Source organism: Epinephelus fuscoguttatus, linkage group LG8, assembly GCF_011397635.1.
Source record: "Epinephelus fuscoguttatus linkage group LG8, E.fuscoguttatus.final_Chr_v1".
In the NCBI taxonomy this organism is placed as follows: domain Eukaryota; kingdom Metazoa; phylum Chordata; class Actinopteri; order Perciformes; family Serranidae; genus Epinephelus; species Epinephelus fuscoguttatus.
In genome coordinates, this window is record NC_064759.1 from 4,075,288 (window position 1) to 4,101,466 (window position 26,179).

The following is a 26,179-nucleotide window of genomic DNA, read 5'->3' on the forward strand; positions in this document are numbered from 1 at the left end:
GACCCTCGGTCTGTTCAGACAGTCCTCTTAAATGTGGGCGGGGTTGTTGTCACTCACTGCTCCGTCCAGCACTCGCTGTATTTCCTCATCAGCGGTGACACAGATGGAAGTCAGCACCTGGTTTATCGTCCACAGAACGAGGCTGCACGCCCACATTTTCACAACAAAATAGAACAGGCTGCAGTGAGAGTCTCTCTCCATGGGATATTTAAAAAGATCCACTCATTAAAAGTTGTCACAGTGAAATTTAAGGTGTGCTGATGGATTCACATCATCAACTCATGCATTGAGTAACATTACAAGTTAACGTTCCACCTTAAAAGTTGCCGGCAGTCGGCCCAGTGAATGAAGTTATTTTTTTCTCTTTCATTTTATAGTTGTAGTTTACTGATGTATGAACAGAGGTTACATAAAACCAGAGTGAGCGTCCTCTACTGACCAATCAGACTGCAGTGTTCACAGCTCCACCTTTTAGTACCAGATATGTGTGCTAGGTACCCCAACAGAGGGGGGACCAAACATGGGGACGCTAAGGAACGCTTCTGTTGGGACCATCCACAACTTTACACTGTGGAGACAGAAAAAAAATCGTACTGAACTGGGGCCTCATTTATAAAACCTGGCGTAGGATCCATACTAAAAGTTTACCTACGCTGAAAAGCTGAAAAGTGCGTAAGCAAAAAAAAAAGTCGGATTTATAAAACCATGCCTACGCACACCTGCAAGCACTTTCCCTTTATAAATCACAGTCCAACCGGAAAGTTGCGCAGCAGGATTTGATTCATGTCCCTCCCTCTCCACACCCACAATTCACCATGTATGGTCATGCAAATTACCTCATGAATGTGTTTTGCATATAAATAGGCATGATGGATCCACGGCATTTCACGTTGAATCATGGCAGCAACCAGAAGAAAGAGGAACTTTTCTGAGACAGAGATCGAGGTGCTTGTGAATGAGGTGTCAGCGAGACGGGAAACTTTATTCGGCGGCCATTCAAGTGGCATTACCAACAAACGAAAAGCCACTGAATGGCACGCTGGCCACGGCAGTAAGCGCTGCTGGCACAGAGCGCAGTGTCGCGAAATAAAAAGAAGTGGTCGGATTTAAAGGTGGAGGCAAAAAAAGTGGCTTTGCACTGCCGGAGCGGCTACAGGTGGGTCCAGAAAACACATGAAATATGCACATGTGGTGAAAGTTCTGAAGCACTGAGAGGATGGCTGTGATATCCCAGACCTATTCGCACAGGATTTATTATTAATTTCTATTTCCTGAATAGAACAGAAATCTATAAATTGAATTTATATCAATAGACAATAAAAGAAATAGGCATACCTGTCGGATAATTCCCTCTGAACGAGCCCGTTGCTAGGAAACCCAACGCTGTCAGCACTTTAATGTGTGCCGGTATGGCGCGTTCCGTGGGTTGGTCGCTCTAAAATTGGACTCAATTCAGCAATCAGATCCAAGAGCAAGGCTCTAGGTAGTCTGAAACGGCTTATTAGCCAGTCATCATCATGAGCCAGGAAATCTTCCCGATCTCGGAATACCCTCTCCAGTCGGATCCGTCCATTGGCATGGTCTTCGAGAAGTGCAAGTGCATCCATTGTGCCTTATTGCGCACGGCTGCCACTGAATGGCTATTTATATGCGCTCTTTCCATTAACCAATCGTTCTCACCTTGTCACAATTGTCTCCAAAATGTGCTTAAGCAAGGTCTGTAGTTTGCTTAAAGTTACCGACATTCCTACGCTAGTCTTTTTTTTATAAATCCCAATTCTTGCGTAAGAAGTTGCGTACGCACTTCCAAGCCCGGTTTTGTGCGTAAGCAAGCTTTATAAATGAGGCCCCTGAACTTTACTGCTTGTAGGAAACGGATGGCCGACGTGGAAATACAAATGTCGCTATCTAGAGCCAGTGCTTGGTTTGTCTGCTCTGAGCTACTGTAGAAACATGGTGGTGCAACATGGCAGCAAATCTTAATTTTAGGTGATTATACACTCTGCCTCTCAGCTCTTCTCTGAGCAGTGGATCTCACTCGAAATCACATGAAATTAATGGCAACAAAAAAAAACAGGGAAATGACAGTAACAGTGACATTTTAAAAGTAACAGATCGTTAAAATGTAACAGGACTACTCCTCTGCTCGTTTACTCATCACTGCAAAACCTCACCTCAGTGCGACAGTTGCATCGGTGATGGTACGCATAAAAATTGCTGCTGCTCTGACCATCCTGATAAATTCATTTGAATGAGGATATCCGTTCTGCTCTCGTTCTCTTTCTGTGGTTCAGACTGATGCTTGTACGCGGCAAATGTGACTCCACCTGAAGGCACCGTCAGGTTTTCAGAGTTTGAATGACTTTATTCTCTCAAGGACACACCAGCTGTGGACGCCAGAATGTGTCAAGATAAAATTTTAAAGAGTTTAAAGAGTTTAAAGCTTCAAGGAAACACCTCCACCTACTTCTGAATCCCACTGCTTGGCAAACAACGGTGTGTAAGGATGATAGGATCCGTCAGGAGCAAGCTGCTGGCCACATTTCTGTATAATTCACTTCAGATATTTGTGATTCCTAAAAGGATGAATCATGATGTTTAATGGCACCACCATCAGGACAACATTTCCACTTGTACACAATCAACATCAGAATGTTTGCAGGATTAAACCTTTCAGTTCTGGTAATTTCATTTGCTCTCACATGGCCTAATGTTTTATGACAAAAGAAAGAGAAACAGGATCCTCCGTAACGTGCTTCTGTTTGCTCCGTAATCGGAGGCGCTTTCTTGACTCCTTCAGAAATTTAAAACACATTTTGGAGTTCACGCGTTAAGGTGGTTTTGACACAGCAGAGAATGAGAGCACTGCACGGCTGCCAGCTGGAAACAATGGGCATGTTCAGACATTTAGTGCACGTCAGATTCAGTCTCTCTGCGAAAGGAGGAAAACTATAGATTTTCTAAAAACTGCTCTAATCATGTTCACATGACTAGGGGCAGCAGGCATTTTGTGTCAGCTCTATTCAGAGCGATTTGTAAAGACTGAGAGGAAACTGATATGTGTTAAAATAAAAAAGAGAAAGAGGAAAACACTCCTGCTGAAAGGATTTGAACAAAAATATGATCATCTTTCTCATCCCATGGCTCTGTTTGTTCCTCAGGTGTACGACCTGGCATCTCCAGGTGAGAGTGTGGACAGCGCCCCAGGGTGCAGGCTGACTGATGGGGTGTGTGTGACGGCGGCCGGTCCCTCCTGCGGTGTTCACGCTTCCTGCCTCGCTGATTGGGGCTCCTTCAGCTGCGAGTGCCACCCAGGATACACCGGGCACAAGTGTGACAAAGGTGAGCCAGTGCGTGTGTGTGTGCGTGTTTTCTTCTTTCTGTGGGAATGATTAGATTCTTGTGCCTTCGTTATGACCCCAGACTTGTGGGCAGACAAAGTCAGTCAGTCTGATATGATACGGTTTTAACACAGAGAGCAAAAAGCAGTCAGAGAGACTCGGCGACAGCGTTTCTAATTCTGTCGTCCGCTCACAGCGAACACTCGACATCCACGGAAGTTTAATTGTTGGCTTCACTGACCTGTTTGTTGTGTCTGTCATTTAACTCAAACATAGAGAGATAGTCATGTATGTATTGTTTGGGGGAATCAGTTAACATGCTAACTTGGTGGCCAGAGGGACAGATATACGTATATGTGTACCACGCTGTGTGTTGCTATATGTTGTGTATGTTATTCAACTTTACAAAAATATTCCATTTTGTTTGTGCATGCTTCAATAGATCCTTAAATATTTATCTTCCTGACAAAAACAGTTTTAACTTCACATTCAGCTGAAGCTAGTGAACTTGATCCATGTTCAGTTCAGCGTCTCTGCAGCAGGACGAGGTTTGTTTCATGTGCCAAAGATAAAAGTCATAAAACCACTGATTTTAAACTCTCACTGGCGTGGAGCTGACGTACAGATGTGAAGCTGCTGATGAATTTAAGTTTTAATTCATGTGAGTGAAGCACAGTTAACATGACTCGATATCTCCCTCCTCCTCTCAGCCGTCCCAGAGTTCTCCTTCGACTCGGGCAGCATTGTGCGTTATCAGCTCCGAGGAGGCGGCAGCTCTCGTCGTACAAACGTCCAGCTGCTGCTCCGGACCAGAGCCACCTCGGGCACCTTGCTCTCCGTGATGTCCCGGGAGGCCAACGAGTATATCATCCTGGAGGTCAGTCCACCTGTCAGCTCGTCATTAACTGACCTTCAACACACACAACAGATGTGTCTGTCATCACAGCATTAACACAGGAGCATAAGCATGAGGCATCATGGGAAATGTTCATCTTGTCTCTTTCAGATCATGGAGGGTCACCTCTCCGTCCGTGCCAACCTCGGGGACGGTGCCCACGCTCTGCGCCTCCCCGGCCAGCGGGTGGACATCGGGCAGTGGGTGCTGGTCAGCCTGAGTCGCCACGACAACTTGTTCACCCTGCGGCTCGAGCAGGGCGGGGGCTCGCGGGAGGTCCAGGCTCGGCTGGGGAGCCGCCGGGAGATTGTGGTTCACCCGGCCAGCGTGATGGTCGGCAACAGCCTGAATGCTGGAGACAGGGCCGACTTTCAGGGTGAGACCTGGATCTGATCTGGATCCTACTGGTTTCTTATTTGAGTGAAGAATGTATTTTTGTGTTTTACATCAAGTCTTGTGCTGTTTTCTCATATAAAGTCCAGGGTTTCTCTTTCACACATGTGGCACACCACAGGAAACTGTCAAGTGTCAAGTTTGTGTCAAGTGCTGCCCCCAGCACACTGGACGAATCGCTCTGCAGCTGTACTTCCTCCACCTCTGGGTTAGGTTAAAATCAGGTGTGGACAGCCCCTAATCAAACTTGATTTCTCACCTGAAGAGCCGATCTCCAGAGCTATGACTCGCCACCTTTTTGGCCGTTGTCTTTATAATGACGGGATTGTGGGTCGTTTAGCTTGGCATATTTTTCCACCTCACCCATTCTTCATCACATACAAGACACAGCAACAGCTACAGAGTCCTCTTTATACGTCCATCGTGAGGAGAGGAGTCAAGCTGCTATAGGAGCAGAGAGAAAAAGCTGCTACGGGAGCTGGTCTGTACAAGCAGAGAGCAAGTGGATGGAAAGTGTGTTTAATTCCAGGGGTGGCGAGGCTGGAAGTAGGACAGTGGTGTGAAGTGACGCGGGGCGACGCGTCCAGGAGCAGTGACGCACGTCTAGCCTCTGTCAGTGTGGGGTTGTACACTGAGCGTTCGCCGCTGGTGTGTTTTGTCCTCAAGAAGCTTTCTCACCTACTGTAAATATTCCCTTCCCCCTGTGACTCTGCTTCTTCTTGACCCTCAGATGTTTGTTTTCTTCCATTAAAAAACTAAACTGGATGTTTCTTCCTGCAGGCTGTCTGCGGGACGTTCGTTTCAACGCTCAGATCCTGCCTCTGGACGGGCTGAGCCGGGACTTGGTGACGGTGCTGGAGAGGCGGGGCGTTTCCTCGGGGTGCTCTAGCAACGCCTGCAGCAGCCAACCGTGCAGCAGCCCGCTACGCTGCATCGACCTGTGGAGGAAACACCAGTGCAAGTTAGAGACACATTCATACTTACTGCACACACACCTCCCAGCCTCCACTGGTTTACTTCTTGATTTTATTCTGACGTCACTACTTCATCTCTCTCCCAGGTGCCCCGGCGGTCAGGTGACGGTGACAGATGATTCCGGTCAGCAGCGCTGCGTGCCGTCACCCTGTGGACCCTCCTCCTGCCATAACAGCGGCATCTGCCAGGCGCTGTCTCCTGACAGCTACCGGTGCCGGTGTCAGGAGGGGTTCAGGGGTCAGCGCTGTGAGCTGGGGCAGGTCAAAGGTCACCGGCTGGCCGCCCTCAGCCCCAGCTCCATACTCGCCATCAGCATGTGTCTGCTCGTCTTCTTCGGTAAGAGACAAAAGCGTTACTCATGAAGTCACGTTAAAGAGAAACTACTGAAGTTTTTATTTTGCACCTGGATGAATCAAAGGTTTACTGAACCAAAGTTGTTTTACTGTCTTTCGGTTTCACAGTCCAAACAGTGAGAGATTTATCTTTAACATCCAGATATATGAAACGTCTCCATTTGCAAAGTGTTTTTTACCATCACAGAGCCCGACATTAGCACTTGCTCAGGGCTAGTTATCTCTCTGTGCTCCGGCAAGTGGAATGCCTTAAGAGAAAAATATTTGTGACGTCCACTTTAATGTAATCAGAAAATAAACTGCACTTCTCACCACCAAGCTCTGAACAGGAAATCTGACATACTGGACACCATAGAAGGTAGCTCTGGGGTTGATGATGTCATCATAACATCACTAATGTTGAATATCTCTGAAACACTACATGCGAGACAAGAGGCGACACTTTATCAGCTCATTAACATCAGCTCAGATCAGTCAACTCAAACTCAGAGTCATGAGTGTCATTAAACGTGACGTAAATGCAGCCGTCTCCTCTGAAAACCTTTTGTTCTGAACTTGTGTAACAGTGTGAGAGCAGATCAATAGGTTTTCCATTAGCATCGACCGTGAACCTACAGACAGCAGTTATGTAAGCTTCACAAAACAATTCATTTTGAAGACGTCAGTACATCTGATGAATTAAACCTGCTCGTTGATCGCCCCCCGTGATGGTATTAATTGCGGCTTCCAGGTCAAACTCACTGTCTTTGGTTCAGTTGTACTCACTGTCTGATGATCCAGGTGCTTCGGTTGGTTTAAGAGATGATTGGTTTGCAGGATGACACTATGAACTGATTGTCTTAACTGTCGTATTCAAAATCAATGGGGTATTAAACGACTTCATCAAACAATAAAAACTAAGATTAACCAAAACACCTGCCTTTAATTAAAGGTTCCCGAGATGCTGGGTCAGGTGGCGCATTAGAGGGACTCACAAAATAATAGGAAACTTGCTGGAAATGGCTCTAACAGTATTGTATGTTCTTCCACATTAAGACTTAATTTCCCATCAGCCCCCTTGCTTCCTGCTCACCTCTGAGGGGACGAACATTTTGAAGGAGATTTTGGAAGCCTGTCTCCATCTAAATTTGACTCTCTGACTCACAGAGTGATGTTAAAGACGCTCCTCCCACTAATGGGCTCATGTGTATTTCACCTGTTGATAGTAATAATACTGATGTTTATAAATATCATGGTGTTAATATATCGGGGCGAAACGACTCCACAGAGCAGCGTTAATGAGCTGCTGCTGCTGCTACTAACAGACAGGAAGGAAATGAAATCTGTCCCAGTGGCGCAGAGGCACATTTACGCACAGATGCATATTAACTCTGTCCTGTGCATGTGTGTGTGTGTGTGTGTGTGTGTGTGGTGTCGCACAGCGGTGCTGGTGGCGGTGACAGTGTGGAACCAGAAAGGCAGCCGTAACAAGTTCAGGAAGCGAGGAGTTTACCACATCCCTGCTGAACATGAGAGCTGGGAGGACATCCGAGAAAACATCCTCAACTACAACGAGGAGGGAGGGGGGGAGCAGGACCAGGTACACACACACACACACACACACACACACACACACACACACACACACACACAATGGGTACGATGTTCTACTTTTTACATAACAGCTCACTTTTGTAAAAAAAAAAAAAAAAAAAATCAACAAAAAAAACCTGCAAACTGTCAAAAGTTTGAAACTGGAACATTTTACTAATGAACGGAATCAAAATCAGTTTCACTGATTCTTAAATCAATTTGTTTTTAATGAAATCACAAGGAAGGAAGTGACACAGTAAACTTGGGGTCATGTGGTGATATTCGAGCACAGGTGTCCTGATGGGTTTCTGGGGGTCCGTCCCAGGTCTTTTATTTTTATAGCGCTACTGCTAGCTCTTTGCTTGAACCGGAAGTCGTTTGAGGTCAGCCATCTTCTAGGCCGTCCCAAGTCTCTTCTTTGTGCAGTGAGGAGCTAGCGCTAGGAGCTAGCAGCGAGCTTTAAGCAGCTACGAGCTAGGATGGTCGAGAGCTTCCTATCCGGAAGAGTTTTTCAGCTGAACACCATGACGTATAAATACCTGCCCTCTACATCTGGCACATTTGAACGAGATGGCGGAAACAGTACAAGAGTAAGTACCCGTTACATGCATTCTTTGCAACAAATTGCTGTAATTCACGTACCTACTTCAAAGAGTAATGATATTTCATCACAGTGACAGTGGAATAGCAGGGCTACAGACCGTTCTGTAATTGCACAAACTTCAACAAATGACTCAATAACAATGGTAATACATGCAAAAGTGTGTGACCAGAGTCATGACGGCGGGGGGTGGGGGCTACTGTTTTGGTCAGCGAATATAATGAGACTTGGGATGTACCCATAGTAACGGGGCAGATCCAGCGGTGCCGCCGTCATCAGGAATGGACGTCGCTTCACGTGACGCTTCAGTGGAAAGGACGTCTCATGTCTCTTAAACCAACAATGCTCGCTCATCGCTCCTAGCGCTAGCTCCTTGCATTTTTTCCTAGGTGGGAGGGGCTAAACAGCTAGCAAAGTCGGCTAGGTAAGATAACTAGCAGTAATTTAAGAGACTTGGGACGGACCCAGGGTCTGTGTAGGTGATGGGATCGTCTCACAGGGTGAACACACACAGATCGCTGTTGTCAGTGGTCATCCAAGAGCAAGTGTTGGATGGTTTTGTGAAGCTCTGAGCACAGTCCTAAGGTTCGAGGAATCATGAACAGACCTGGAACCAAAGCTGATTCAGTGGAAAAGGGTTACGAGAGCAGGACACAACTCTGGACAAAATATGTTGCACGTGCTACGCTAAATAAGTCTGTGAGATTAATGAAATTACCGCAGTAGCACATGTGCAGTTCTGTGGACCTTTGCCACTGTCACTTTTGGCCGCACCAAGTCAAGCCTTGCTGTGACAATTTGCATTTCCATTATCAGTTTGGAGGCACCATGCTGCGCCAGAGATGGACCTTCAACAGAGTAGATCAAAAAGCTGGGCCGACCACCCTCAAGTGGGTAGCAGTGACGTTTGGCGTCCTGTTTTTAGTTCAGATATCTTTATTTTACTGTTTCATGTTCGCTATCAGCAGCATTAAAAGTTGAGTGAAGTTGCTGCTCGAAAACTCAACTTTGCTGCTTCACAATAAAAATTTTTACATAACAAAATAACAGGGGACTTTTACTGTGAAGAATCTACAGGAAATGAAATGTTTATCACTGAATTAGCTGAACTTTGTCAGCAGCTTTTCTTCAATAAAGACAAGTCTGATAATACAGCAGGGAGGAAGAGTGAGAGCAGAAACAGCCACAGTGAGATGCTGATGAAGAGCTGCAGACAACACGCTCTTCCTGCACCTCTGTAAACAGCTCACCTCCAACAGGTAAACTTCTTCTACCTGCCCTGCTGTGGGAAAACACATGCAGCAGAAATAACAGGGGACTTTAGCCGAGGATCAGCCTGAAAATACAAAGATGTGAGTTTTTGTCCACGTCACTCAGCCCTACCCTGACAAGCAGACAAGCCTCAATGTGGAGCCCTGCATGTGTGTGTCACCTCTTTAGCTACTGAGGGTCGATACCTCTAACTGTGCGTCCACTTTCCTTCCTCTCTTCCAGAACGGATATGACATCACAGAGTTGAAGCGTCCGCTGTGCTCCAGTCTGTCCCAGTCCTCGTCCTGCACCACCGCCCCGCTCATCAAATCCTCACCCGGCTCCCAGGAGGAAGTTCACCCGTCCGGCTCCTCCTGCAGCTCAGGTGCTCCCTACCTCAGCATCCCGCATCATCACCACCACCACTATCAGCACGCCACCACCAACGGCTACACCAGCGACACCACCTACGCTAACTTCACCACTAACGTAGGCAGGGACACGGAGGCGGGCGATGGTTATGTGGACGCCCCGTCAGGGTCGCGCTCTCACGTGGACTTTAAAAGCTATGTGGCACGAATCATCTGGGAGGCAGACAACGACGGCGAGGCGCTGCCGCCGGACGCCTACCACGTCTGGTGTGTGGAGGGCTCGGGGTCGTCGGCAGGAAGCCTCAGCTCACTGGGCTCAGCCGCGTCACGTAGAAACATTGTCACCGCCCCTGGTGACGAGGAGGAGGAGGAGGAGGAAGAAGACGAAGGAGGGTTTGTTTACGACACGCTGTCGCGGTGGGGCCCCAAGTTCCAGGCGCTGAGCGAGATGTACGACCGGCCCCAGCTGGCGCTCACATACAGGGACGCAGTGGCATACATACAGAGGAGCCACAGCCACGACCCCCTGCCTCATCACCACTAGGGGGCGCTACACAGAGTTAATGCAGAGTGGGAGGAGCTAAGTGCTGCGTTCACGTCTAATTTGAAACCAAAAACAAAAACAGTCTCAGAACAATATCACAACAGTAAATATGTGTCTGACATAAAATAAATGATCATATTGATGCTCTTGTTTTAAACATTTTATAATAATTTAATCAATAATTTGACTTTTATAAATAAAAAAATCACCCAGCCTTATTATCAAGGCCAGATTTACCAGCGAGGGAGCCCTGCAGCACAAATATAATTAAATATTGTTGGTGGTCATTTGTTTAAACATATATTTATTAATAAATATACATCATGGACATTTTGACATCTGCAGACAGACAGAAAAGACAGGTCATAATGCAGGACACACTTTAATGCTCTTATTTTAGCCGATATTCTGCTCGTCCTCAAAAAGTAAACTCAAAATAAACCTTAAATTACAGTCTGAATATGATCACTTTTTATTTATCTCCAAAGTTTGTGCCATTTGGTAAAGGTCAGTTCTGCAGCTCTCTGTCCACACCGGTCAAAACACAGAGATATTTTCTGTTCTTTTGGCTGATTAAACCTCAGATTAAAGTTCAGGTTGGGGAGGAGTTACAGCAGCGAGATAAACACAGTGCAGAAGAATAGAATAAAAGGAGGCACAGAGGAGACATGAGGAGGAGGAACACACAAGACAGAAAATAGAAATTAACATTTTTTCTTGTTCAAACCAAACAAAGAAACACAGAAAGTTGGTGCAAGTCTAAATTACAAATTTAAATTTGTCAACATTTTGGAAACATTAGATTTGTCTGAAACATCAGGGCTGCATTCAGCCTCAGCAACAATTACGGTATATTTCATTTTCCTTTTTTTCACCCTTGCTTTGGCAACGTAAATGTGTTGTCCACGCAAATAAAGCCCCTTTAAATAAACGTTTTGCTGGGGCTGAACGCAGCCTTGTTTTCTGCTTCAACTGGGCCTTAAACTCTGATTGGCTGCACCAGACCCACCTCACAGCTCTGAGTCCTGATTGGCTGCTGCTCCTGATTAGAGGTGAGACCAACAGTTCAACCTGTGAGTCTCAAACAGGAAGCTGCGTTAGAGACGCTGTGATGTGAGTAAAACAAACACATTTAAAAAGTGTGAAGCTGAAAATATTCTGTCTGCACCAGTTTAGTTTGTTGAAAAATCAATTTCTTGACAGAAACAAACTGGTTCACACTCAAAGTTAAGAGTTTCTAAACCTTTTAGAGTTCTCATCAATGGTGTTTTTATTTATTCAGAATATATTTCACGCATTTTGGATGTGAACCAGTTCGTGCAAACACCAAACTCCCTCTGTGGCTGTAACAGTTTGTCTGTTATATACTTTACGGCCACAACTAACTATTATTTACATTGTCTATTAATCTGCCAAGTATTTTCTCGATTAACTGTCTCTTGAATGTCAGAAATATGTGTTAAAGCAGATTTCAACAGTCCCACAGCCAGCCTTAAAATGCCGTATTCATGTCCTAAATATATTTATCATCACACAAGACAAAGAAAAGAGCAAATCTTTCGGTTGACTGGTTGTCAAATAATTTTAGAGTTGCTAAAATTGAAAATGTTAAAATCCTACACACTCTGAAGGCTTTGAATCTTTGGGCAGATTGTGTCCGTAGAATACTTCACTGTCCCCTCTGTGGCTGCAGCAGTATGTATGTAGTTTAATACGCGTATTAATTCATTATCTATCAATCCGCCAAGTGTTTTCTTGATTCTCTGTCTCTTGAATGTCAGAAACAAATGTGAAATGCAGATTACAACAGACCCACAAGCCACAGTCCGTCTTAAAATGTCTCGTTTCTGTATCCTAAAGATATTTATCATCATATAAGACAACATAAAGAGCACATCCTCACAGGTGAGTCGTATATTTACTTGAAAAATTACCTGAAGGATTTATGGAGCAACAAAATATTTTCCAAAGTCTGTCTTGCCAAAGTCAAACATGTTAGTATCCTGCACACAAGTCTCCCTGTTCTGTGTTTCAAAATGGCCTCAGAACAACAGACGCTACCAGAAATCATCCCGTCTGCTCAGCAGCCTCCAGTAAACGTGACGTGAACACAGCAGCTCTGCTCCCAGGTGGAGATCGATGGCGGCAGTAAAGCGGTGACACTTTCAGGGCTGCAGCTTCATCATGTGATCCGGATGTTTCTTCATGTAGAAAACGAAGAAGTCGGAGGTCTGAGAGTTCAGGCGCTCGACACAACAAAGCACACAGAGAAGTTTTTTGCGTTCGTGTGCCAGCGTCACACAGGAGCATCTTTATTTATTTCTCCTCTTCCTTTAAAGCAGCTCAGCGTGTGCTGTGTTTATTTAATTTGTTGGCAGTTTGTGGGTTGCTGGCTTTATTCTCTTGAAACGAGGACTTTCAGAGTAAAAGGTGACTGTTGTGTTTTTGGAGGCAAAATACCACCAAACTAAGTCAGGGTGACTGTAAGAATGATTCTGGTTCATTTGTTACCACTAACAACATCAAGGCCTTGATGTGAGTCTCACAAAGGGAACTCAAATTTCTTCTCTAAGGGCATTTTAATGTAGCATTTTAATCTTTTTATCTCCGCTCCGACAGTTCCAACTTTGACCCCAGCCACACAAACCAAACCCAACAAACAAAAACTCATTTTCACAAAGAAAATCCACCGAAGGACGAACTTTTCTTTCACCTGTATTCTGTAGATTCATCTTTTCATGTCGCTGCTGTCGATGTTTCCACACATTAACCTCCAACAAACAGAAGAACCAGCTTTTATTTTCTCTTTTCTACCTTCCTGTTGCACTAGTGGATGATTCAGAGTCCTCACACAGGACACACGGATCTGTTTGCCAGTATAAAAAAAAATAAAAATAAAAAAAAGACACCAGGTGAAACACTTTTTATCCTCTCAGTGTTTCCAACATGTAAAATAAGATTTGATAGTTTTCAGATGAGATTATTTTTGTACTCCCTTGTAGAAACTTCCCAGAAGCTCCTGTCCACTTGCAGCTGGTTGTGCACCGCGTTCAAGGGATAGTTCGGATATTTTGCTGCAGGGTTGTACGGGGAACACATCTATAGTCAGTACATTACATACAGAAGATGTCAGTAGGCACGCCCCGGTTTGGAGAAGCAGGCTAGAGTCTGACATGGAGGCTAAGCAAACCTGTGGACGGGGGCAGCAGCAGGATGTGTTTCAGCCACCTAAAAAACTCATTATCACTTAAGGGGGCGCTATATTGAGGGTATTTTGAAGCCGTTATATCGCTCTCCTCAAAGCCAGACTCCGTTCAGAAAATCAGTAATTTATCATCACTGAACACAGGAGCTGCTGGTCTACTACTGCCCCAAACAGTTAGCTTGTTTGGGTCCTTGTGTGACTTTGGCACTTTAAAGTTTTAGTTCAGATTCATCAGAGTCACCCAATAACACAAACTATCTAACTGATCGAAGCAGTGATAGAAAAGCAGCTCCTGTTTCCACTGAGCTAAAATTACTGTTTTTGTCAGTGGAGTCTGGTAACCCTTTGAAAACAGACATCCTGCGACAGCAGCTGGAGATCATTGTTAAATAGATCTAAAATGGAAACCAGAACAGCTAGAACATTAACTTCTTTAGAAATTTAAGGCCTCTGTGTTCTGTGTCATCATGTTGTACGCTCGTCATGATGTCATTTCGTTACATACGGGACCAAACGTATGACGCAGAAAACGCACAGAAATGATAAAACTATCAAAATGCCTTTGCACTCGTCTCAAAAAAATAGTCAAAAACCTCATGGAGTGTTAAGAAATATAGTGTTTATGTTTGTACATTTAAAAATCTTTTGGATCGATATGTTTTGTGTTTTTTATTTTGTAAAATCTGATGAAAAATCACGTCCAATTTTTTTGACACAATTTCAATTAAAACAAATAAAAGCTTTGTTTCCACTGAGGGAAATGGTTTCAGCTTACAGAGACAGACAGGAGGTCTGCGTCACCGTGACATGTGGTTATATTTCTGGGGAGGTGCACGTCAGGCTACGGCGTAGGGTACAGTGTCGATTCAACACAGAAATATTCTGCATAAGTGAGAGATTATATGAGGAACCGAAGCTGTTAACACCTTCCTCACTGGAGCGGGCTGTCTGACGCAACGGTAAAGTGGTGAAAATAATAGAAATATAGCATACACTAAAAGTGATATTGTTTTTTTTTTTTTTTAGGTGCGACTTAAATACATTTTGTTGCTGTCTCCATCCACATCAGTACATTTCTGAACTGTGCTGGACTTTAACCTCCTTCTCCAAACTGGGGGCATGAACTATATGTGACACCCTGACTGTGGATAAGTACCTCATACAGCCCCAGTTCAAATCTGAATTATCCCTTTAATGTGCTGGACGGTGTTACACTGAGTGTTTCTATTAGTTGGTCAGCTTGTTTGCGGCTCTGTGTTAAGACTGCTGACTGTAGAAGTGAAGCCACTCAGAGGCTCAGAGTCTGTTTGTGTGACGGCGTCCTCGTCACACGGCAGGTGGAGGAGCCACAGACGTGCAGCTAAATCACATTAATGTGAGCTGGAAGGCCATGAGAGAGAGAGACGAGGTCAACCGGCTTTAAACGCCGCAGATCAGTGAAGGCCAAATATGTGTAGAGATTTATTAATGACAAAACTGTTGAGGAAGCACAAAGCAAGTTTTAATCATCTGCAAGTTCAGATCTGAGAGCACGCGGTCAGATAGCTGCCCGAGACAGGCCCGGCTATGTGAGACGAGATAACTACGGGCCAATGTGTGGACACAAAAATCCAAATTTTGTTAAAGATGTATTCACATTAAAGCAGAATATTTAGGCTATAATGCTTCTTTGTCCAGCACTGAACTCTTAGGAAGGTTTCTAACTATTTAATAAGTTTAACAACCTGTAATGATCGTTACTGATTCACCAGGTTCAAAGTGAAGAACAGAGATTTTGAAGCAAATCTGACTGATTATAATTTGTAACTGTAACAGATGCGTTCCTGTTCGGGTACGAATAAAGCAACCTGGGCACTGGATTATGTGTAAAGTCAATGTAAAGACACGATTGGGCGTGAATTCCCACTGAGTGTTGCAATAAACACAATGGATGCAACGCCAATGACACGAAATAGACAAATGATGCAAATTAAGCGAGAAGCATGACTTTGCGTTATATTCGTAGGAGTTAAATAAATCTGAACCTCAGTGACCAATTCGTGCCGCAATAACCAATCAGTATTGAGATTCTCCGGGGACGTTTGACCCTGAGGACGTACTGGCCGAAGTTCATTCATCGATTCAGTGATTTCACGACTAGGAAACGAGTCAACACAAATGTTTTAGTGTAATGTGACACGAACCTTAACATCACGTTTGGTGTGAACACAACATAACACACACACTAACGATAATCACCGTAACAGAGTTCAAGAGTCGCTGCGACTCTCTCTGTTGCTCCCAGATCTAAACTTGCAGATTAATTTCAACTTGAATTAATTCAGTGTTCACTCAGTCGTCTTCTGTGACTGCACGTCTTTGCCTCAGCTGCAAACTTTTCATTTCACCTGCGTTAGAGCGTCCAGTTTGATTCAGTGTTCACGTGTCTCCTGAAGGCGAGATGAGGACCAAAAAGTCGGTTCAGACCTCCCAGCTGAGCAGCACACACACTTTCCTTCTAGAAGCTTCCCATATTAAAGAAAGAAGATGTGAAGCAGCAGTTTGTTGGGTGGTGTCCACAGTCTTTAATCTCTGTTCCCAGCCTACCTCTCGGCTACGTATGTTGTCATTGCACCGCCTGATGAATGTAGTTTTATATGTGCGTGTAGTGAGGGAGCGTCCCTGAGCGTGAGCAGGCAGAGAGTACAATCAGAGAGTTTAATATGATATTTGATAAAGTCTTTACGTGCGTAACTCAATCCTCAGCCGACAACACAAACAGATCCAGATGTTTTAAAGGTTTTTGATTTACACTTCAGGTCGTGAGTGTCTCAATACGTTCAGGAAGTAAAGAATATTTGCCGCTGAGGTTGTGGGATTGTTGCGCTGAAAAAGAGTTTCCCAGGTTTGTCACTTCACAGTCGAACAGTTTGATTTCTCTTCTGGTACCTGAATAAAAAAAGAATTGTACTCAAAGCTATGCATCCAAATGGAACAACACAGGTGTCTTTTTCTAAACTGATGTGAAGCTCCAGATGTTGTGTCTGTACTGTGACACATCTGTTGATGTTTGTGTAAATTCAGTATTTTTAAAGCAGTTCAGTGTGTGTGTGTGTGTGTGTGTGTGCGCGTGAGCAGTGTTGATCTGTATGATATGATGTACATATGGACGTTTTATAGCAGCCTAACATGGAATATTCCTTTTGTATATGACTTTTAATAAAAATGGCTTTTCCCCAAAACTTTGATCTGTTTCAGTTTCTGATTCAGAAGAAGAGAAGAAGAAATGTAAGGAAGGAAATCTGTCTTGGATACATGCGCTACCTGCCGTTAAAAGATACAAAAGTTCCTACATCTGTACGGTCCATACACAAAGCTGTCACTGTTAACTGTCCGCACACACTCGGCACCCACAGATCACGTACAGACTGTCTTCAGCCGAGAAAACAGACGGGTTTTAAATGTGTAAAAGAGTTGCAAACATGTTTATAATCAGCCGAATCAACAGTAGAGGAATCACTTCACAAATCTCACTAAATTCTTGATGTAGTGAAGTAGCAAGTGGCATCATGAGTGGATGCTTTTTTCCCATAATGCTTTGCACACCAAAAATAACACCAAAGCCCCTCTGTGAACACGTCAGAAGTCTTAGTTAAAGTATTTTGTTACTTCTGAAGTTGCATCGTCTCATTTAGTTTCCTCAGCACATGGTCAATTTAGCAGCTGTTCTGGAGCTTTCGATCATTATCGTGGTCTTCCTCAACAGATAGTCTGCCCTGTTGCCATGGTGATGCAGATGATTAAAGGTCCGTTTTATTCTGTGCATGTTTAGGGCTTTCATCCATGTTGGTCTAAATATTGTTAGTGGTTATAAGTTTCTCTTTGACCTTGGAAACAGCAGCTAACAAAACAAAGTAAGACGTATTAAAGGTTATTATAAGTGTTATATAAGGTCTTTTGGTTTGTTTGTTTTTCGTAAATGACACATACTGTATGTACAGTTTGAATTAGGACCATTGGAACACTGGCTGACCAATAAATGTCGTTCTTCTTCTACTGAGGGTCCAGCAGGCACTAACAACACAGCGTAATGCTGCCCTCCACAGGCAAGACTTTACTATTCACCCTATATTTTTATATAAAGTCCAGAAGCATGGAGAAATTTCAGGACTGCTCTCCCAATAAGTACAAACTCCACTTCAGACGCTAAAATAGATTTGAAGGAGAAAGATCTGACAGCTCCCTGAACAACTGCCGCCTTTCATTTCTGTATTTGTCCCAGGCGAACACATGTTGGACTGTTTCTGATTCTCCGCACTGACACAAACCGTCTGAATGTTTGCCTGTGACTTTTAAATCAGTGGCTAAACCACAACGCCCCAGTGTCAGCCTTGTTAAAACAGCATCGCCCCTTCTTCCAGATCTAATCAGCCATCTTTTCTTCTTAACACAGGGCTACAAAGAAAAGTGCTGTCCGCCCTTCGCTCTTCTCTCCACTCTTTTTGCCACTGAAGCTCCAGTTTTTCTTTGCAAAGGCTTAATCATTCACACTTTCCTGTTTGGACACTCGAGCCACTTTATCAGATATTTCATTTCCCTCTAGCCCTGAGTGTCTGGACCCACAGAAAGCCGACTCATCAGTCCATTTTCTTAAATCTTAACAAGCTGCACAAGACCTCAAAGAGCAGATTAGGACGGGCCCATGACAGTCCACCTCTCAAAGCTATCAGGGTGTAACTGACCTCAGTTAGGCCTCGCTGTAACTGCTGGTAAGCCACCCTTGGAATCTGCGCTGTGTGGACAATAATGAGGAGGCTTGTCGTCTTGTTTACACCTCCATTTATTCGCTGAACAGGAACAGGATATGTACTGGTCAGTCATACAGCTGGCTCATTACAGGCAGCTCACACACAGCACGCTACAGAAGAACAGCACGTTATTTTAGCACAGAGGCCAGCAAGTGATTTCATAAAGTGCATTATGCCGGACATTTTATTACTTGAAAAGACATTAATACACAATATTCGAGCACGTCTCAATGTTTAACGCCTGCAGTGCAAGACAAGTGCAAGACTATCACATTATAGCAATAATGGCAAGTGGAATTACATTCAACACAAACTCTGTTACAAGGGCAACAGCAGGATCCAAACAACCAACACTTTTCAGGTTTGACGGCCTTAGATCACCTCAAAGCCCACACAGCTGCTGATAGCTCAGCAGAACAAACACACATGTCAGAAGTAAGGATGCTCTGCTGGACCTGAACATTTCCCACAGCTCGGGACCTTTGACCCATCAGCACAGATAAAGATTCATTCTTTCTTAAATTGATGTGAGCACCTATCAGCATTTATACATGTACAGTTTCTGTTCTGATCAGGTAAGGGTAAGTCCACCTCAGGTTCAGGGAGAAGCCAGAAAGGAGCATGAGACCATAGAGACTCAAGCCCTTTTTCTTTGTACCTTAGTATGTTTATTAAACAGACTTCAAAGCAAGTAATACACAGTGCAGGTACTCACTGTAAAACAGAAGTCTGAGATTTTTCTCAAACATGAATTTTTCATCCCGTAGACAAAAACAGAAACAAACATTACGAACCAGTCACCTCGAAATCACCCTCCCACTGATCCACCTTCCCAAATGTCTTTCACACTGTTGTGAGTGCCAGAGGAGATGATGAAGAAGAGAATAACTAAGTAAATAAGATAAAATAATAAATTAAATTAAAAAATAAGAATAAAAATTAAAAGAGAGGATGAGGGGATAAGAAGAGTTACCGAGCAAATGAATTGTCTATCTAAGTTACAGAGTTAATATAGGAGAGAAAGGGCTCCCCAGTCCTGTGGAATCTTTTCACAGACCCTCTGACTGTACTTAATTTTTTCTAAGTGGAGAAAAGACAATAAATTCTTTAACCAAGAAGTTGTGCCGGGGTTAGGGCTCTTCCACTGCAGCAATATGCGCCGTTTGGCTGTGAGGGTTGTGTTTCTCCTGATTGTTAAAGGAGATTTCCACAAGTCAAGCTGGGACAGGTGATGTTCTAAAAGTCCCACAGCAAAGTCTGAAGGTCTGTCTGAGCCTGATCAAATTCTAGCAGAAGTTTACAAAGTTTTTATATTTTCTTGTGAGGCAACACTGCCACCATGTGTTGAACTCTGATATTACACAAGAATAGATGCATTTTAAATGGTTTTGGCTCAATTTTCAAATTTCAACATGCTAAAAAAAAAAGAACTACAAACACACCGCTGCTCAAACAGTGTGCAAAATAAAAACCTCAATTAATCAAGTAATGATTTAAAAAAGAGGCGATTCCCTAAAGTCTTTCTCACTTTTCTTTTTCGTTCTTTCTTTCTTTGTGCTTGCATGATCCATCCACCCCCGTGTTTAACAGCTGGACAGGTGTCCCTTTGTTCTCCAAACATACCTTTGCTCATTGTGTCCAAAAGGCTCTGTTTTACCTTCATCAGTCCACAGGACTTGTTTCCAAAAAGCATCAGGCTTGTTTCGATGTTCCTTTACAAACCTGTGACGCTGCATTTTGTGGTGAGGACACAGGAAAGGTTTTCCTCTGATGACTCTTCCATGAAGCTCATATTTGTCCAGGTGTGTCTGCACAGTAGAACAGTGCACCACCACTCCAGAGTCTGATAAATCTTCCTGCAGGTCTTTTGCAGTCAAAGGTGTGTTTTGATTTGCTTCTCTAACAATCCTGCGAGCAGCTCTCTCAGAGAGTTTTCTTTAACCTCATGCCTTTTGGAGATCAGTTTATCTTCTACTCACTTAACTATTCACAGTAAATCAAATTTTAACCCAGGGTGCCCAAACTTTTGCAGCCACTGTACATGCAAACATGAATGCACATGTATGTGCAGACCTGCAGTGTAAATGTAGGCTTAAAAACTTTTTTTAACTGAGTCAGTGTTTGCTGGGAAAATGACCTCTGACCCCCCCCAACCCCCTAAAAACACACACATTGAGTTGACATGAAGCATATGCTTTGTTACAAACAATGAATGGAGGTTATCATGCTCTGATGCAGTTGTGTGTGTGTGTGTGTGTGTGTGTGTGTGTGTGTGTGTGTGTGTGTGTGTGTGTGTGTGTGTGTGTGTGTGTGTCGTATACTTGTGTCTTTGTGAGGACCAGATTTAAATGCTGACAGAGACATTTTGTCCTCACTTCTCTGTAAAGAGCTGTCTGAGGTTCAGACCTGTAAGGGTTAATGTCAGAGTGAGATTAAGACGTACTTCAGTTTGGGGGTGAGGGTCCTCGTATGTGTGTGTGTGTGTGTGTGTGTGTGTGTGTGTGTGTTGGGGGTTGCAGCAGCTTGTGTCTGGTTGTCCTTTATTGTCTTTGACCTCTATAACAGGACGGCAGCCCCTCAGTGTGTCTCAGTTAAAGCTGAATGTGTTGTAGTTACGACACAGTTCTGCTCAAAGTTGAAATACAGAGGACTTAAAAAGAAGTCTTATTTTTCAGTCTGGACCCTGTTTTCTCACATGTTTGTGTCTAAGTGACAAATGGGAACAACAAGTTTTGAAACTGGTCCAGTGCTGAGTGAGAGGGCAGCAGTGTGCAGCAGCGAAACAGGCTGCAGTGTAACCACGCTTTCCCAGGCCGACACAATACACCCACTCTACAGGGGGGTGCATGTATACGGAGGGAGGCCCCTGTCAGAATACCCTATATATGTCACACACACACACACACACACACACACACACACACACACACACACACACACTTGTACATGTGAATGCCACCAGGCACAGGCAAGTTATACAACACATTTCAGCAACAAAGCAATTCAAAGTGTTCATACATAACACAAAACATCACATACATAAAACATCAAAAGCATCACGACAAGATGCAAAAGAATACGTTTCAAAAGGACATTTAAAAACAGTTCATTAAAAAAAAAAAGTAAAAAATAAAGATAAAATAAAAGGTTAAAATATAAGACAGGAGTAATAATAGAAAATAACATTACAGTGCAGTTTAAGAAATGAATAAATAAAAGTCTTCAGCCTTGATTCAAAAGAACTGGGAGTTACAGCAGACCTGCAGTTTTCTGGGAGTTTGTTCCAGATATGTGGAGCATAAAAACTGAACGCTGCTTCTCCATGCAAAAACAGTCCTCTTAAACGTGGGCGGGGTTGTTGTCACTCACTGCTCCGTCCAGCACTCGCTGTATTTCCTCATCAGCGGTGACACAGATGGAAGTCTGCACCTGGTTTATCGTCCACAGAACGAGGCTGCACGCCCACATTTTCACAACAAAATAGAACAGGCTGCAGTGAGAGTCTCTCTCCATGGGATATTTCAAAATAGCAGCTTTGTGCATTTAGTCCTTCTCAGGCAAGCTCAGGGGTTTAGTGTTGCTGTAGCCCACAGTCATGACTCTCTTTGAGTGTGTGTGTGTTTCTGACTCTAAATGAGCTCCTGAATAACATTTCCATCACATCTTGTGTCTCATTAACACTGGAGTGTTTTTCTTGACACATGCTGGAGGTGTGTTAGTTTTCTCTGTGTCACACTGACCTGAGAGCTGCTGTCTGTCACTGCAGCGAGGAAACTATCACAGCAGTGTTATTCCTCTTCACCACAACAGAGTCGACTTCATTCATAGAAAAGTCGCTCAGAAGTACATGTGATCTGATCTGTTCAGATATGAACCTCGGGTGGAGAACGTTTGCTGCAAATAAAATCACAGAACCCAAAGAGGTGCCCAACCTGACCTTTTACATGTCGGGCACTGTTGGCTGAACAGTATGCCAAACAGCTGATCCATCGTGCTGCAAGGAAGCTGAAGAAAACATTCTCCCCCAGCTGCAAAGGTCGAAGCAAAGAATTGCTGCAGTCCTTGGCTGACAGTGTGACTGAACTGCTTCGACCAGAAGGTGGTGAAAAACAGCCAGCTGGATATGAGTTAAAAAAATTTAAACGTACCACTGAAGGTGAAGACCTGATTTTCACAAAGGCACTGATGAAGCTCCTTTGTGATTACACCACCAAGGAGACGCCTCCAGAGATGGGAACATTTAGAAATAGACTGGCTGACATCTGTAAGATTATATATATTCAGCAGTGTGGCGTTTCTGGGTTCGGCTGAGGTGGTGGATGACCTATCATACCTGCATCCATTGTGACAATGTGATAAAGGCTTTATCTATGACGTTTCTTTCAGTTTTTTTCGACATGCTATACTATGACATTTTTTTTTTCAGTTGTTTTCGACATTCTATACGATGACATTATTAAAAATTTGACATTTTTCGACATGCTATACTATGATATTTTTTCGCCATACTATACTTTGACTGGGGGTTTTTTCAACATACTATACTCTGACATTGTTAACAGTTTTTTCGACATGCTATACTCTGACATTTTTTTGACATACTATACTATTACGTTTTTTCAGTTTTTTCGACATGCTATACCATGACATTATTAATATTTTTCAACATACTGTACTATGACATTTTTTCAACATACTACACATTACGTTTTTTCGACATGCTATACTATGATGTTATTAATATTTTTCAACATACTGTACTATGACATTTTTCGGCATGCTATACTATGACATTTTTTTTATATGACATATAATATGACCTTTTTTTTGACATATTATACCATGATATTTTTAACATACTATGATGTTTTTCTCATTTTTGTTGACATGCTATACTATGACATTTTTTTAACATACTATACTCTGACTTTTTCGACATACTATACTATGACATTTTTTTAACATACTATACTCTGACTTTTTCGACATACTATACTATGACTTTTTCAACATACTATACTATGACTTTTTTGACATACTATATTTTTTTGACATCCTATACTTTGACATTCTTTCAACATACTATAGTATGACCTTTTTGACATACTATACTCTGAATTTTTTCAACATCCTATACTATGACTTTTTCAACATACTATGCTATGATAATTTTTGACATACTATACAATGATATTTTTCGACATATTGTACTGACTTTTTTGACATAGTATACAGTCAAAACTATTTTTTTGACATACTATACTATGACTTTTTTGACATACTATACTACGATGTTTTTCGACATACTGTACTATGACTTTTTGACATATTACACTATGACTTTTTTGACATACTATACTATGATATTTTTTGACATATTACACCATGACTTTTTTGACATACTATACTATGACTTTTTTTGACATACTATACTATGACTGTTTTTGACATATTACACTATGACTTTTTTTGACATATTACACTATGACTTTTTGACATACTATACTATGATATTTTTTGACATATTACACTATGACTTTTTTTGACATACTATACTATGACTTTTTTTGACATACTATACTATGACTTTTTTGACATACTATACTATGATTTTTTTTGACATATTACACTATGACTTTTTTGACATACTATACTATGACTTTTTTTGACATACTATACTATGACTTTTTTGACATACTATACTATGACTTTTTTTGACATATTACACTATGACTTTTTTGACATACTATACTATGACTTTTTTTGACATACTATACTATGACTTTTTTGACATACTATACTATGACTTTTTTTGACATATTACACTATGACTTTTTTGACATTCTATACTATGACTTTTTTTGACATACGATACTATGACTTTTTGACATACTATACTATGACTTTTTTTGACATATTACACTATGACTTTTTGACATACTATACTATGACTTTTTTTGACCTACGATACTATGACTTTTTGACATACTATACTATGATATTTTTTGACATACGATACTATGACTTTTTGACATACTATACTATGATTTTTTTTGACATATTACACTATAACTTTTTTGACATCCTATACTATGACTTTTTTTGACATACGATACTATGACTTTTTGACATACTATACTATGACTTTTTTTGACATATTACACTATGACTTTTTGACATACTATACTATGACTTTTTTTGACATATTACACTATGACTTTTTGACATACTATACTATGACTTTTTTTGACATACTATACTATGACTTTTTTGACATACTATACTATGACTTTTTGACATACTATACTATGATATTTTTTGACATATTACACTATGACTTTTTTGACATCCTATACTATGACTTTTTTTGACATACGATACTATGACTTTTTGACATACTATACTATGAGTTTTTTGACATACTATACTATGATATTTTTTGACATCCTATACTATGACTTTTTTTGACATACGATACTATGACTTTTTGACATACTATACTATGATATTTTTTGACATACGATACTATGACTTTTTTGACATACTATACTATGACTTTTTTGACATACGATACTATGACTTTTTGACATACTATACTATGATATTTTTTGACATACGATACTATGACTTTTTTTGACATGCTATACTATGACTTTTTTGACATACTATACTATGACTTTTTTTGACATATTACACTATGACTTTTTGACATACTATACTATGATATTTTTTGACATATTACACTATGACTTTTTTGACATACTATACTATGACTTTTTTTGACATATTACACTATGACTTTTTGACATACTATACTATGACTTTTTTTGACATACTATACTATGACTTTTTTGACATACTATACTATGATATTTTTTGACATCCTATACTATGACTTTTTTTGACATACGATACTATGACTTTTTGACATACTATATTATGATATTTTTTGACATACGATACTATGACTTTTTTGACATACTATACTATGAGTTTTTTTGACATACGATACTATGACTTTTTTGACATACTATACTATGACTTTTTTGACATACTATTCTATGACATTTTTTGACATACTATACTATGACTTTTTTGACATACTATACTATGACTTTTTTGACATACTATTCTATGACATTTTTTGACATACGATACTATGACTTTTTTGACATACTATTCTATGACATTTTTTGACATACTATACTATGACTTTTTTGACATACTATACTATGACTTTTTTTGACATACGATACTATGACTTTTTTGACATACTATACTATGACTTTTTTGACATACTATTCTATGACATTTTTTGACATACTATACTATGACTTTTTTGACATACTATTCTATGACATTTTTTGACATACTATTACTTTTTTGACATCCTATACTATGACTTTTTTGACATACTATTCTATGACATTTTTTGACATACTATATTTTTTGACATCCTATACTATGACTTTTGACATACTATCCTATGACATTTTTTCAACATCCTATACTATTACATTTTTGACATGCTATACGATGACTTTTTTGTATATTATATTATGACGTTTTTTTTTTGCATACTATACTATGACAGCCTTTATTACTTCTTGTAATGTCACGCCTTTTTTTTGGCATACTACAGTCATTGTTGTGCATGCTATAGTATGACTTTCTTACTGCATTAATGTAATTTAAAAAACAACACATTTTTATTGCAAACTACATGACACAACATGACTTGTGTACAAACCTGTAGCATGGTGTGCTTAAGTAAAGCCCTGCACCTCTGTAAGTGCATTCAGACAAAACTGAATTTATTGTTCTTGGCCCCAAACAACTCAGAGACTCTTTATCTGATGACATAGTTTCTCTAGATGGCATTGCTCTGGCC

General features: G+C 41.7%; 1 protein-coding gene across 1 annotated transcript in view; it reads left to right on the forward strand.

Annotated features, from left to right (window-relative positions):
• The window catches only part of si:dkey-22o22.2 (neural-cadherin), a 100,113-nt gene extending 83,402 nt beyond the window's left edge, over positions 1–16,711 (forward strand). The window contains exons 27-33 of the mRNA XM_049584911.1: positions 3,162–3,342; positions 4,052–4,218; positions 4,348–4,612; positions 5,410–5,590; positions 5,690–5,940; positions 7,379–7,536; positions 9,625–16,711. Of these exons, the coding sequence (XP_049440868.1) occupies positions 3,162–3,342; positions 4,052–4,218; positions 4,348–4,612; positions 5,410–5,590; positions 5,690–5,940; positions 7,379–7,536; positions 9,625–10,296 (1,875 nt within the window). The 3' untranslated portion in view covers positions 10,297–16,711. The remainder of the gene's footprint in view (positions 1–3,161; positions 3,343–4,051; positions 4,219–4,347; positions 4,613–5,409; positions 5,591–5,689; positions 5,941–7,378; positions 7,537–9,624) is intronic.
• Positions 16,712–26,179: the final 9,468 nt, after the last annotated feature.